The sequence below is a fragment of the Danio aesculapii genome, chromosome 4, assembly GCF_903798145.1.
Source record: "Danio aesculapii chromosome 4, fDanAes4.1, whole genome shotgun sequence".
Classification (NCBI taxonomy): domain Eukaryota; kingdom Metazoa; phylum Chordata; class Actinopteri; order Cypriniformes; family Danionidae; genus Danio; species Danio aesculapii.
The window spans coordinates 36,760,862-36,776,206 of NC_079438.1; the positions used below are offsets into that span (position 1 = coordinate 36,760,862).

Here is a 15,345-nt window from a genome sequence, read left to right on the forward strand (position 1 = left end):
TTTATTCCAAATTCTGATCAACAATAAGAATATGTTGTAGCAGAAATTCAGACTTTTAACACCACACAACTTAAAATTTTCTGCTGTGCATTTTTAATTATCCATTGTGAACTTTGACAAGAATGCCTCTTCTGCTGCTGTAGCTCATCTGCTTCCATGTTTGATCTGTTTCAGACCTTGTTACAAGTTATTTGAGTTACTGTTGAGTATCTATCAACGGAAGCTGTCAGGAAGTTCTCCTTTGCCTTCTGGTATCAACGGAAATGCCACAACTGGATATTTTTTCTTTATCAGACTATTTCTTATAAACCCTTCAAGTGGTTTGTGGAAATCCCACTAGATGATCAGTTCAGAAATTTTCCAGTTAAATTTCCTTTGCCCCTACTCTGATGCTCTGTTTGCCCTTTAAGTTTTCTTCTAAATGTTGAGTTACTGCCTTCATAAATATTCATTGAGGAGCAGTTGAACTGTGGCATCCAATTAAGTGGCTAATGCTTATATTTGATAAATGCAATGAATCATAAAACGTAAGTACGTTAATTACATATTAACTTAATGCTTTTGATACTTTTGGACAATATGTACGTTCAATAAAACGTATTGTTTTTTTTGTATGTTAACGGGTTTGAAGCGCACAGGTGGGACGCAGCTGCGCGTAACCGCGTGCACGACGCCTATAGTATTCCGCATAGGGGGCGCGCATTCGAGCGCAGGTCAAATCTGAGCTCTGAGCTATTGTTTATCTGACGCTGACATTGACACTTAACGGACACAAAAAGACGGAAATAAAACAATAACAAAGTGAGTATTCCTAATTGTCGTCTGGTCATATTGTTATTGCCGATGCATGCAGAAAAAAAACGAAACTACTTTTAGTCAGGAAGTGACTGATAGGTTAAAGTTGCCATACTTTTTTCTCCGTTAAGGTAAGACAAAGTTATATTTTTGTATTTATATTACGTACAACGTTAATGTACCTGCATTTTAATGTTCTCATTTGCTGTTAAAATCATGGTGTAATTATTATTTTTAGTCATGAACGTGCAAAAGTTTCCATCTGATGCTCTACAACAAATGAGGAACTTGGAGTGCAAGTTTTAACTTGCTTTATGTAATTAGATATTCATTCACAGAAATGTTATTTGCTTTAAACTTTTCCTTAGACGTTGAAATTAAAGCAACAAGCTGCGGTGTTCACACATACTTTTTATTACTGTTTTATTACTAATTTCCTGTTTACTACAATATTGCTTCAAGTCGTCACTTAAACATTGTTTATAGATAATAACTATCATTTTATAGATTTATACATTAGTTTAAGCAATGTATATCAATACCCAGTATTATGCACACACGGAAATGTAATATGACCTTTGAAATCTTGACTTCTCTTGTTGTTATAGATGTGGAAATCTGTAGTGGGGCATGATGTTACTGTGGAGACTGAATCACAGGGGGACGACTGGGAAACAGATCCAAATTTTGAGGTAAGAAGAGAGGAGGAATAAAAACTGAAGTACTGATGTAAATATGTAGAGTCACATTTTCAAGCACATTTTTTTTAATTTCTTTATTTATTATTATTACTACTATTGCTACATAAATGTGTCTGTGCTCAGAATGATGTCTCAGAACAAGAGCAGAGATGGGGTGCCAAAACCATAGAAGGTTCAGGCCGAAAAGAACACATCAGGTAACTCTTACAAATGCTACATTTCACACTAAAAGTAAAATGCGACAGTATTTTGATAAATCAGGTTGATTTCATGCCACCACGTAGCACTGAACAGAAAGCACTGCTTAAAATACTGCTACTTTCTACATAGAGGAAATAGGAAGTAGAACTGCAGCCTACTTGAGTTGCATTTCCAAATATGGAGTGATAAGATCAAGCTGACATCATGTCAGAAGCGGAATAAGATATTGCTCTGTCAGACTGCATATTAAATATAATTACAATAACTGTATGTGTAATTTGCAGTTATAGTTTTAAGTTAAAAATATAAATGAGCACCAGGAATTAATTGCAAAGAAATGAGTGCATTGCAAAACTACCACATTGACATTCCATGGTAAGTTGCAGCATGTAGTAACATGTGTCTGTGTTTGTGTATAGCATTGCAGATCTCAGGCAGAATGTGTCTCGGGAACATGAGGTGGTTAAGAAGAAGGAGTTGGACCAGGGTCCTAAAGCTTCTTACGGCTATGGAGGGAAATTTGGAGTTGAGAAAGACAGAATGGACAAGGTTAGATAAAAAAAAAAATCTAAAGTGTCAAATGATTCTTTGTTACCTCTTATTTCCTTACATCCAATAATTTGAATAGGAGTTCATGTGAGGGCCAAAAATCTTGTAGAGTGGCTTTACTGACCAACGGTAAAGTACTTGGTTAGAAAGTCACTTCTGTGTGAGAGAGGTGAATAACATTACAATTTTTGTTTCGAAGCCAAGAAGGTACCCATGAGGTATTATGATGAAATTAAATTAAAACTCATGGAGCATTAAAACAATCATTAACAGTTTTTGCTTGTATTTGTAGGCAATATACTCTTTGCATGAGTTCTGCAGAATTTGAACTTCCACAGTCTAGCTGTTGAAATCTAGTCCAGTCACATTAACGGCTCACCATCTTACAAAGTCAGTAAAAGTGTTGTTAGATAAATAGGGAAATAACCAGCAGGCGCATATTAACACAAATAACTGATATCTGAAAGAGTTCTCTAGTTTTGTTCATGTTCTTTTTTTAAATAGCTTATTTTTTTGTTTTACTGTGCTTCAGAATATATGCAACTCATTAAATATCCTTATTACACAGCTGTCTAGAATACTTGAATCTGACTGGTCAATCAACATCCCGGTGTTATGCACAGATAACCAATGAAACTAATAGCACAGGCGCATCTGGGTACTTCCTATTATCTTGGCCATTAGTTAACATTCATATACATATTATTAGCTTATCTGTCACGCTGCTGTTCTTGACTGTTGTTGCCATCTTGCGACTGAATGGGCTTCATTACAGCAAGTGTTTTTCAGCCACCAATAAACTTCTGATGAAAGGTTGATGTGACTATTTTCAATTTCATAAGGTTCCTTTTACAGTATCGATAATGTAATTTAATTAAAGCATAAACTGTTAAATAGACTTAAGTTCATTTACTTGTTCAGGTGTAAAATGAGATGAAATGCAATTTAACCTCCATTGAAAAATAAACTGTGGTACAATAAATTTCCATGGCGTGGAACAATTACATTTAATGCATTGCTTATTGTCCGGTCTGAGACCCACTTTATATTGTATCTCAATCAGGCAGAGATTGAGATTATTGATTTAAAAAAAAAAACAGATCTTAAAGGTGGTGATTTTATAATGGCATGACAGTTCACCAGAGCTGGATTACTCAAAATTAAAAGACCCTGTGCATGCACCCCATAATAATGCAAGTAGTTTATTGTAGCAGGCCGCATTCAGCCATTTGATGAGATTTGATTTCTTTCTGCAAATTATGTATAATTAAATACATATAAAATTATTACAGCTCATGTCAATGTTTTGTGTCAAAAAGTCATGTATTAAGCAGAACAGTGTACATCTAACAGGTTGTTTACACAGAATAAAGGCCTTCAGTCTTATACAAAATTTCTGTGCTGTACATTGGGCTGCTGTTAGGAGAACTTAATTCTTGTGAGTGATTCTCAAATTCTCATTTGACGGTTTATTGAATTTCCCAGGGTGCTTTAGGACACAGCTATGTGGCAGAGGTGGAACAGCACTCATCCCAGACAGATGCAGCAAAAGGTTTTGGGGGTAAATTTGGTGTACAGAAGGACAGAGTGGACAAGGTTAGAACCTCTCTTCCTTCCATATACTTAAATAATAAGTTAATAATTAATTAGTTTTAAAAAATGAATGATGAATGTTGAAGGAATCTGCAATAAAATTTCTTTATTTTCTTTGCCTTTCATCACTGATTGACTCCAGTCTGCCATGAGCTATGAATACAAGGCTCAGGTACAGCAGCATGCATCTCAGAAAGGTAAGTCTGCATTCAAACATCTCAAGTTTTGTCCTCTATTTTTTCTCCTCTGTCTATAATAGTCATTGCTTTACTCTTCCTAAGATTACGCTCAAGGTTTTGGTGGCAAGTATGGTGTGCAGAAAGAGCGAGTTGACAAGGCTGCGATGGGATACGACTACAAAAGCGAGACTGAGAAACACCAGTCGCAGAAAGGTCGCTTTGGTTTCTGATCTTGTGTTCTCCTGATCCTTATGAGTTATTTTGGCCTTCCTTTGGTGGAGGAATAGTTTATAAAACATAATATGGCTTTCTGAACATCTTACAGACTATGCGAAAGGCTTTGGGGGGAAATATGGTGTGGAAAGCGAAAAGGTTGACAAGGCTGCATTGGGTTACGACTACAAGGGGGAAACAGAGAAACATCAGTCACAGAAAGGTAAGTTCTACCTGTGCTGCCTGTTTACATGCTTTTTATCTAATTGGATAGCTATCAGATCATGAATAGACCAGATGTAATGCCTTTTGAAACGCATTTGAGACTTGATTGCTCAAATCTCTTCAAAACAGGGTTTGGGACACATTCCAGACAACAAAAAGTCTAAATGCATCTACATATGAATTTTACTCCTCCCAAAGTGTAAAAAATAAACACATGAAAGCATGTTCTAGACTATATTACACTGTCAGATAGAACAGCGCAAATGCAGGACAATGGCAATACACAGTTGAGTTTTTGGGATGCTTGTTTCAATTTTATTTTTTCGTTTTATGAGCAATGAAATTAGAATGTAAATTAATATAAAATTGCAGTATTAACAGCAGAGATGCATCAGGCATTTGTGCCTGAATGGAGAGAAAAATTAATAGAAAAATATAGCATTATATTTTTGTTTGTTTACAAAAGAACAGTGTTTTGTTTTGTGGACAGTATGTCTATACAACAACAAAAATTTGTATTTTAGAGCTTTAATTTATTATTTTTGGATTTTTACAGGAACTTGAGTGAAGTACAAAGAATCAAATTGAATGTTTTTATATGGGTTTATCACTGATCAATGTAACCTAGTTCAGTGTTTCCCAACCCTGTTCCTGAAGGCACACCAACAGTATACATTTTCAACCTCTCCCTAATTAAACACACCTGAATCAACTTATCATAACATCAGAAGAGACTCCAACACCTGAAGTTAATGGGTCAGAAAAGGGAGACATCCAAAATATGTACTGTTGGTGTGCCTCCAGGAACAGGGTTGTGAAACACTGACCTAGTTACAGTAACTGGGTTAAGTATATATATATATATATTTTTAATATCCATAAAATTATGTGAAAACACATAAAGTGACCAGTTGTAAACGAGACTACATTGACAAACATTCCAGTTTTCAATCTAAATTTGACACTTGTTTGCTTAAAGGATAGTTTATAAAGCATAATTCTGATTTCTGAACATCTCACAGACTACGCAAAAGGCTTTGGGGGGAAATATGGTGTGGAAAAAGAAAAGGTTGACAAGGCTGCATTGGGTTATGACTACAAGGGAGAAACGGAGAAACATCAGTCACAGAAAGGTAAGTTCTACCTCTGGTGTTATAAGGGCTGTTTACATGCTTTTTTTGTAATTGGATAGCTATACAATCATGAATAGACCAGATGTAAATGTCCTTTGAAAGGCATTTAAGACTTGATTGCTTAAACCACTTCAAGATAGGGTCTGGGATACATTTCAGACAAAAAAATGTTTTGATCTATCTGCATGTAAATTTTACTCCAATGAAATAATTCTATTTTCTGAACATCTTATAGACTATGCAAAAGGCTTTGGGGGTAAATATGGAGTGGAAAAAGAAAAGGTTGACAAGGCTGCATTGGGTTACGACTATAAGGGAGAAACGGAGAAACATCAGTCACAGAAAGGTGTTGAAAATATTGCCTGCGATCATTTGACTTATGGGAAACTCTTATGTCTTATAATGATTGTATAGCACATGCATTAAAATATTATTATTTATGCCAGACTATGCAAAGGGTTTTGGAGGACGTTATGGAGTCCAGGAGGATCGTATGGATAAGGTAAGCTTCATAAAATTGCGTATCCATTATTTTGGAAGCTTGCTTGCTTGCTTACTTAATTAATTACTTGCCTAATTACTTAATTGTTTAATGACTTACTTAATTACTTATATTTATTTATTAAGTTGAGCCTCACTTCATATTAAGTGGCATACTAGGCACTTAAAAACAAGTACAATGTACTTACTGTGTTCATATGTGATATCTGATCATATTGAACAACATATGGTGCTATTGAGATGGGATACGGGTAAGGTTAGGGACAGATATGGGTGGGTTTGAGGGTGGATGTAGGTGTAAGAAATGGGTCAACAGTGTAATTCTAAATGTGATTACAGAACTAATAACATGCTGTAAAAAATGTCATTTAATTGTACATATTAACACAATTTAAAGTTGTTCATAGATTGAAAAAATAAGAAATAGTTGCATTTTAAGATATTAAGTAGCAGTTGTAAATAATAAAAATGATATTAAAAATGAAATTTGAATTTTTAAAATAGTCCCTTATTGACAGAAAAATGCACAGATGTAAAAAAAAAAAAAGCTTTTTGCAAGAGAATGTCACAATGAAAAGTCAAAATATTCCAGTCACAGTTTTACAGTAATAGGTTGTTATTATGAAAAATGAATAATTTCAAGAAATAAAGTCACACCAGTGAAATTCGCATTGCAAGAAATAATTCTATACAAATATTTGTATTGAAATAGTTGCACTTATGGCAAATATAGTCAAATTTATGCAATATATACATAAAGCTGCAACTATGAGAATTTTTTTTTATCAGACTGAAGTAAAAAAAAACTTTAGGAAAAGGCAAATGATTCAAAATTGACAGGTTGCATGAAATATTTTTATTTTTATTTATTTCTTTGCCTGCAGTGTCACTTAAAACACTGATGCAGAAACTGAATTATTCAGCAAATGTTTGACATCTTCCTAGTGAATGTACATTTAGTCTCTTCCCACAGAGTGCATCCTCATTCAGTGAGATGGAGTCACCATCATCATATGAAAAGCCTCAAGCATTCGAGGGCTGTGAGTGTTTCTACAAGCCAATTGGCATTTAAAATTCAGCTTGATTGGTTTTTGTGTAATAATAGAATTGCATTCATGCATTTTAAGAGGACAATGGTCTACTGTATATATTTTCAGCTGACACTTGATTATGTGTTATTGGTGTGTAATAGCAAGTGTAGGAGCTGGAAACCTTAAAGCTCGCTTTGAGAACATGGCGAAGGCCTCGGATGAGGACAACAAGAAGAAAGCAGAGGAGGAGAGAACCAGAAGACTCGCTAGAGAGAAAAGAGAACGAGAAGAGGCACGACGCAAACAGGAGGTTCATTTGTCTTGATGCATATACTTATATATAGATTTGCACACTGCAGTTTAATAGAAAGCCACAGTAAGAATAAATAACCCACCCACATACACCAGACAATCACACACACACACACACACACACACACAGATGAACACTGAGTATTGCTGGTCTTCTCTTCTAAGGAGCAAAGCAAGCATGTGGAGGAAGAGGACCAGAGTCCTCCCCCTGTGCCAGTATCACAGAAACCCCAACAAGAGTTTAGGAAACTCCCGGCAATTCCCAGAGAAGAGATGGAGCCTGAAGTTCAGGCAAGACACTTTTTTTTTATTTGAAGTAACACTTGTGCATCTGTTGAAAAAATGTTACGCATAGATACACAGAGGACAAAAATGTCTGTTACAATACAAAAACAAAGGGATCATTATAGTTTAAACCCAAAAATGAGCTGTCTGTCTGATGAAGAAGAGCCTGAGTCAGAGATTCAATTAAAAGAAACTTTACTAAAGATAGTTTGTGATTACAGCAGCAGAAGCCAGCTTCAACAGTCACAATGAGCTTGTAGGCCTCTGCTTACAATTACAAATCCACAACAATTATGCTCTCACATAACGTTATTAACTGTGTCATACATATAGGTGTTTTAACCTGATTGATTAGACTAGGAAAATTTCCATGTGCATGTATACAATATCTCAAGCATACAAACGTCAGACAGCCACTTCAGAGTTGGCCCCAGACCTGTGAAATGATCCAAAAATGAACAGAACACACACACACACACACACACACACACACACACACACACACACACACACACACACACACACACACACACACACAAAGTACAATCTGTTTCTTACCCAAGGCTAAGCGTACTCTTAGCCATCTTTATCAAAACTGGTTAAAAACCAGATGTATAATCTACATCCAAACTGGCATCTTGCGTACAGAGGAATTAACTTAAAAAATGTTAACACTTATTATGGCATATATCACTTTAGACATAATTATCACATAGAAAATAACCATAGGAACAGTTGTTTCCGATTCTTCAAGAATCCAGTTCTACTAGAGGTCTCTATGACCTCTGACCTGATTTGGAAGCTCCTGAAAATAGAGTTTTGACAGACAAAGATAGGGACAAAGACACCCAAAGTGAACATTCCTAAATATATTTTGAAATTAGGTCATTTTTATTTTACTCATTAGTCAAAATCATTTTAAAGATTGAGTACTGATTAAAATAGTCATATGAATAAAGTAATGAGAAAAAGGATAAACGTTGATGCTTTCTGGGATGAATTTGAAGACAGAAATCTGACCCCGTCACAATACCAAAGTATTGTATTTTAATCATTTCTTTTTTAAATTACTTGTTTTTTTACCAGCATCAGTCCTGAATAATTTAACACCTTAATCTGTTTTGGTTGTTTGGTTTGTTGTTTTTTTCAAATGAAAAAAAAAAAAAAAAAACATCTTTTTATGTACTAAATGCAAATTTAGGGGGTTAATAACAATGTTGGATGAGACATGATTTTAACAATTTCATTATTTTTATTGTTATTTTTTTTTGTGCAGTGTCTTACACATACACACTAATAACACACTAAATTCTATTTAAATAGCCCTTTAAAAAACAAGACACATCATAGTTTGGAGACAAATAATAAAACATTGCTCTCTTTATAAGCACGTATACTAAGAGAATCTGATCAGTTTGTTTGTGTTTCAGGAGGAGGATCAGTCTGAATATGAGGAGCCGCCGTCTCTGCCGCCGCGACCATCTGATTTGCTGGAAGACGAAACCTACGCTGAATGTGAACCTCCTCCTGAGGTTCCTCAGGAGGAAGATTATGAGGATGTTGGCTCATACTCTGCCCAAGGTTTGACACACTCATTGACATTTACTACATGTGCTGGAAAGGAAAAAATGGCTCTAATTATAACTGATGAAAAAATGTTTGCCTAAATTGTAATACCTGATCTTTTGGATTTGTCAACAGCTGGGGAAAATGATTATGAAGATTTAAGTGGGGGAGGAACAACAGCCAAGGCCATTTATGACTACCAAGGAGGTACGTACAAGTGTAAAACTGCATAACAACTCAGGCCTTGTTTACACCGGGTATTAAGATGAGTTTTGGTTGATCAGATACTCATTTGTTTACACCTGCCATTTAAACCAACCTCTTTTGTCCACTTTTTGATGAGGGACATCTATGAGTGTGTTTGCGAATGAGCTTCTGATCTTTCTGTCTAATATTGCAGAATAAGCTCGCACAATTCTCATACTGATCAATATCATTTAACCTATCTACTAAATTTTTAATAAAATTTAAGAGAAAAATACTTAACAAATTTAGATGTCTGCTGATAGATTGCATCTCTTATTAATTCTTTAGATTTAATACTGTATCTCTCTGTAGAAGTTAAACTAAAAAGACTGAGTATATGTTTGAGCAGTGAAACTAACAAACTATACACCCTCACAAAAGTGAGGTCCTAATACTGAATTAATACAGTTTTGACATGTATGTACATTATAGTATACATTTTTGAAGAAAATCTTAAAATGGATCAGGCATTTTCAGCACTTTTTGCTGAGTGAAATCACCTTCCTGTATATGTTGCGCTCCATAAAAATATTATTAATAGCATGTTTTATGCTTGAAATAAACTTTGACAAACCTGTGTGTTCCCAAAGAAATGAATGTGAGCTGTTGCTGCGTTCCAAAGACTGTATTTTTACTAATCTAATTTGTAGTCAATATCAGATTTTTTAGGTGAAAAATATATAACTAAATTTTACACAAAATTAACCGTTGAAACCATTTTTTCCCCACATCACTTTAGAGATACTCAGATTTTATTAAGGTAGAATAGTTATCATTGTGGTGTCACAAACAAAACCAATTGTGTGCTCTGGCAGTCACAAAACCTTTTTTTTTGGCCACTAAATCATCAAGTATCAACTTGAAAGCTTTCCAAAATTCCATCTGATCAGCATGCTTCAACAACAGGTGCTTTACTTAAGAATGAGATCAGTAGTCAAATAGTAGCTAGTCTTTTGCTGCTGTTATAACACTTTTAACCCATGAGTATTTACTTCATGAAAGCAATCCAATGTAATGTTTTCAACAACATTTGGAAGCTAATACGTTTTTAGACTGTTCACACCTGTATATAACATTGTCCATTTGTGATCAGATCAGTAAAACTGTATATCAATACTAGTTTTATACAAGACCTTTAGATAGGTTTCCAGTCATGCATTTTGGGATATTGCATAAAATGGAGGCTTATATGTTTTAGTCTTTCTGAAATCTCTGAGCCAAAGTTTTCCACTGTAATGATTTGGCTAAAGTTGAGTTGGTTGCTTCACAAACATCAGTTTGCCACCTCTGTACACAAGATAACAAGACGGCAGCTTTTTTTTGTAGTTTATTATGCAAGCAATGGAGCTACAGCGGTTTCCCTGGTTGCATTCATTTGATTTAGTAATATTTTGTTGCAGTTTCTTATGAAGTGCTGTTTTTGTTCTCATAAGCACATAGCACGGAAATGATTTACTCAATTTTGGAAGAGAACTGTGGTTTCCCTGAGGTGTAGTTCACCCAAAAATGAAAATTTACTCTGATTTACACAACCTCAAGTTGTTTATGAGTTTCTTTATACTGTTGAGCACAAAAGAAGATATTTTGAGGAAAGCCAAAAACCTGTAAGCATTGACCTCCAAAGTAGGAGAAACAAATACTATGGAAGTCAATGGTTACATGTTTCAGCATTCTTCGAAATATCTTATTTTGTCTTCAACAGTGAGTCAAACTGGTATGAAATGAGTAAAGGGTGATTAAATGATGACAGAATTTTCAGTTTTGGGTGAACTCTCCCTTCAAACAGCTCTGTGGAATTATTCTCTTGTATGTGCGTGTTTTTAATGCATATTTATTATACTTTTTGCAGAGGACAGTGATGAGATCTCCTTTATGCCAGATGACATCATCACTAACATTGAGATGGTGGATGAGGGTTGGTGGAAAGGAATGTGTCATGGCCGCACAGGCCTGTTTCCTGCAAGCTTTGTGGAGCTTTTGTAGTTGCTAAATATCAGTGGTCAAAATGAATGTTTATTAGCCATTTACAGATAGTTCTATTGCATTCATCTGACAAACAAGTGCAATATACTAAATTGTACAGAGAGAGAATTCATTTTTGGTTATTTTAATGAGCCTTCATCTATCAAGTTTTTGAATCCATCGATGCGAAGTTCCACAAGTCCCAAATCAAGTAAGCCTAAATAATTATGTATGTATACTTTGCAATAATTATGCATGTTATGTATGTATACTTTGTCCAAAAAAAAAAAAAAAAAAAAAACCCAATAATGAATATAAATAATGATGATTATAAAGTTTGAAAGAACGACTGAATATCTGAATTAGAAATCCTTTGTAACATTATGGTTTCTTGACATAGTTTTGATTATATTTGGTCAGTTGCATGCATTCTTTTATAGCTAAATAAAAGTATTAATTTATGTAAGATAATAGCACAAAAATTACAGACTCCAGCCATTTGAACGGTAGTGTGTGTAGTAATGCAACATTAAATAACTACTCCCAACTGTTTTAGACGATTTCAAGTTGTACGGTATGAAATGTTTTTAAGGTGTAAATATTCCAAAGTGATATTTTAAATAATAGTTTATCATAAATTCTAGATTGAGCATCATTACTAAATTACAAAATGTCATATTACCACAATAAGTGTATGTGAGGAGTACAAAGGATTTACAAATGTTTACCATGCTGCCTTAAAGAAATAGTTTTATTTTATACTCCAAGATTTATATGGCTTATGCTTCATTAACTCAATGTTATGCATTTGTGTTGATCACAAAATAAAAGACTAAATATGTTACGAGCTATAATGGATTTATTAAGATAAACAAATGTATGCACACTCACAGGCCAACAAAGGAAATACATAATCCATCACAACTTCAAAATAAAGCAGACCCACTGAGTGTGACATGGATCAAAAAAGAAAGAAAAAGACGATATATTGTATTGGAAGAGTCTTGTTTTTTCCCCTCTGCTCCATATTTTCATAGTGAACTGAAGAGCAATTTTCAACAAGAATTCACAACCAGTATCTTGTCAATAACAGATCTGTCATTACATTTCAGAATTGCTGATAATGTAAAGATATTTCTTGCTCAAATCTCCGTAAACAGTTCACAGACATGTGAAATGAACGAAATGTACATGAAGTAGATTAACAGGCCCCTGTACCGCAGTCACAGGAATAATGTCCATGCATAAGCAGGTCAGTCCACCTACCAGGCAAGTCTCTTCTTGGGTTTAGGTTTACTATTTTTACCCACACGTTTAGCTTTCAGCTTCTTCGCCTGCCTTTGGTTCATCCAGACGGGGTATCGTCCGTGTTCATCCAACATTGTCTTTTTATTGCGTTTAGTGTCCAAATCCATCTTTCCACCATCCGCTGCAATTCAGCAACAACAGATTATTAAACAACTGCATTTTAATGTGAGAAAATCCAACTCAAGTGTTTCAATAAAATCTCACCCTCTTCTTCCTGCATGTCTACATCTGCTGACTTCTGCTTGACTTTCTCAGGTGGGACAACTGTGGCGATTTCGGCTACGTCTTTCATGGAGATTTCTCCTTTCTCTCCCTGACCCAGTGCTGATTTGAGTCGTGCCAGCTCTTTAGGGGCAACTTTCTTTCTCTTTTCTGCCCTCATTTTCCTCCTCCATTTGCTGCGTAAACTCTTTGCCATTTTGACAGAAACTGAGGTCAGAAAAAAAAAAGACAAAAACAAGGTAATGATTACTTAACGTACCAGTAATATGTGGTTATATAATGTTGTTCATTTTATGTAGTTTTATTTAAAAAACTGTCAATGAGTCTATCATTTACATCCATGTTTACAGGCCTTCAGATAAAAAAATACAAACATGAAAAAAAGAGACCACTTTACAATTCTCAATTTGTCTAGATTTGAATATTTTTCCCTGTAAAAAACAAACAACTGATTACATTTCATCCAAAAGGTATAGCCAATACACAATGTTTTCAGATAGCAAGTAGCAAAAAAGGCAATAGGTTTTCAAAGTTTTTTAAACATAGAAATTAAGAATTTTAAAAGTAGGAGTTAAGAAATTAAGAATTATATGGAATTAGAAGACATTTTATAAGACCTTTATCAATATTTCATTTAGTTAATTCAGTAAAACTGAGAATTATCAAATTGTCTATTTACTCTCCATACGAAAAAATGAATGGAAATCCAAGTGAACACAAGACAAACTGCAGGACTCCATATTTTCTTTTTCTGTGAAGTGACAAAATATATTTTTAATGAATTAGTTTTAATATTTTTGGTGATATTTTGTGACCCTTGAAGGGAGAGTTCGTCCAATACAAATGATGTCATTTCCTTACCCATCTCTTGTTAAAAACCTATTTGTGTTTCATTTTTCTGTTGACCACAGAAGATATTTCGACTCAATGGTAGCTGGCAACAATTTACTTCTGTGTTCGTTTTCCTACAATTATGGAACTCTGTGGGTGCAAGCAGCCAGCATTCTTCAAAGTATCTAATTTTGTGTTCAACAGAAGAAAAAAAAAAACACGTGAGATTTACAACGATTTGTATTATAAGTATGACTGACGAGATTTAAAATTATAATGAACTATTACACCGAATAACACTGGATGTCTGATGATTGTCCTTGTTTTATATTTTACACGGGACACATTTAAACGTAACGTTACGTAAAAAAAAATAAAGGTTTCATATCATACATAAAGTATCATACTTATGTGGTCTAGATGCTAGAAAATTTTATTATATTAAAAAGGAAAATGTTTTTCGCTTTCTTTCTAGTCTGAAATCTCGAAGTTTCCTTAGTGTTTTCCACATTTTGTGTCTTTCCCTCATAATTAGACACCTGATTCACCTGATTATCAGCTCGTGATTAGACACTCCAAGACCTCAAAACTCGGCGACCTACTGAGACTGAACGTGTTGATCACTTCATAAGCATGAAACACAGATACAGAGCTCAAATAACCCGGTAACAATCATTCATAACATTACAAATGTCACCTTCTAATTAACGAATCACCCTCAGAATACACAGTATTCATAAGTAAAAGCACTCTGTTTAAAACGAAAACGAAGATATTTGTTAGCCATTAACGTTAGCCATCTCATACATGCAAAACTAGCTTTGTATTTAAAGAGACATCAAGTAAAACAACGCTAGTATGCAAACTTCATTATTTATGCTATGATAACGGTCCTTTAAAACTCTATTTATATTGATAGTGTGCCACTTACATTAAAATTCCCAAAAGCTCTGGATACACGTGTATCTTGTGTACAACTGCCGCTAAGCAGAGTAGATTTACGACAGTTCCTGTTTTGCGACGAATTATCATGTGTTTGACTGCTCGTGTGTTCGCGCGATTAATCCAACAGAGGGCGATAGAACTGCGGCCGACTTTTTAAGTTTAGTAGACATTTCCAAACGAGAGGTGAGTTGAAGTACAAAAATGACCCAACGACACATTATTAAGTAACAAATTATCCCCAAATGTAGATTTATCCCAGTTACAAGTCGTACTTTGGCAGTCATAGATACTTGAGGCGAATAGGAGAAAAAGTATTAACCAATTCTCACCTCCACATTTGATTGATTGTTTTAATAATGCCAAATATTCTTATTACAAGTTTTCTAACGATACAAAACAAAAGCAAACCTTTAAACATACAACTCAGACATTATTTTTATTAATAACACTATTTTGTATACACTTCTAGCACACAAATGTAAACATTTGATTGAGGTCTGGTTTAAAAGACTTGCTCTTTTGTTTTTCATACTAAGGTTTTCAAATC

General features: G+C 34.5%; 2 protein-coding genes across 2 annotated transcripts; one reads left to right on the forward strand and one right to left on the reverse strand.

Annotated features, from left to right (window-relative positions):
* The first annotated feature begins 680 nt into the window (after nt 1-680).
* Nucleotides 681-12,346, forward strand: hcls1 (hematopoietic cell-specific Lyn substrate 1). Its single transcript, XM_056455570.1, has 17 exons — nt 681-801; nt 1,404-1,487; nt 1,620-1,693; nt 2,117-2,246; nt 3,732-3,842; nt 3,982-4,036; nt 4,121-4,231; nt 4,344-4,454; nt 5,479-5,589; nt 5,825-5,935; nt 6,036-6,091; nt 7,064-7,130; nt 7,283-7,431; nt 7,599-7,724; nt 9,149-9,299; nt 9,420-9,491; nt 11,380-12,346. Exons 2-17 carry the CDS (start codon nt 1,404-1,406, stop codon nt 11,511-11,513), a joined length of 1,653 nt encoding a protein of 550 aa, XP_056311545.1. The 5' UTR covers nt 681-801; the 3' UTR covers nt 11,514-12,346.
* On the reverse strand, nt 12,334-14,856 carry llph (LLP homolog, long-term synaptic facilitation factor). The gene is made up of 3 exons (XM_056455571.1): nt 14,785-14,856; nt 13,005-13,229; nt 12,334-12,921 (listed from the first exon to the last, which is right to left on the reverse strand). The coding sequence occupies exons 2-3, from the start codon at nt 13,216-13,218 to the stop codon at nt 12,755-12,757; spliced, it is 381 nt and encodes a 126-aa protein (XP_056311546.1). The 5' UTR covers nt 13,219-13,229; nt 14,785-14,856; the 3' UTR covers nt 12,334-12,754.
* Between the last annotated feature and the right edge of the window lie 489 nt (nt 14,857-15,345).

What these genes read in the sequence shown, in the direction of transcription:
- hcls1 (XM_056455570.1), top strand. Translation starts at nt 1,404, where the DNA reads ATGTGGAAATCTGTAGTGGGGCATGATGTTACTGTGGAGACTGAATCA. An exon ending in GGCCGAAAAGAACACATCAG is followed by an intron (nt 1,694 to 2,116) that starts GTAACTCTTACA and finishes GTTTGTGTATAG; the next exon opens with CATTGCAGATCTCAGGCAGA. An exon ending in GCCTCAAGCATTCGAGGGCT is followed by an intron (nt 7,131 to 7,282) that starts GTGAGTGTTTCT and finishes GGTGTGTAATAG; the next exon opens with CAAGTGTAGGAGCTGGAAAC.
- llph (XM_056455571.1), bottom strand. Translation starts at nt 13,218, where the DNA reads ATGGCAAAGAGTTTACGCAGCAAATGGAGGAGGAAAATGAGGGCAGAA. An exon ending in AGACATGCAGGAAGAAGAGG is followed by an intron (nt 12,922 to 13,004) that starts GTGAGATTTTAT and finishes GCTGAATTGCAG; the next exon opens with CGGATGGTGGAAAGATGGAT.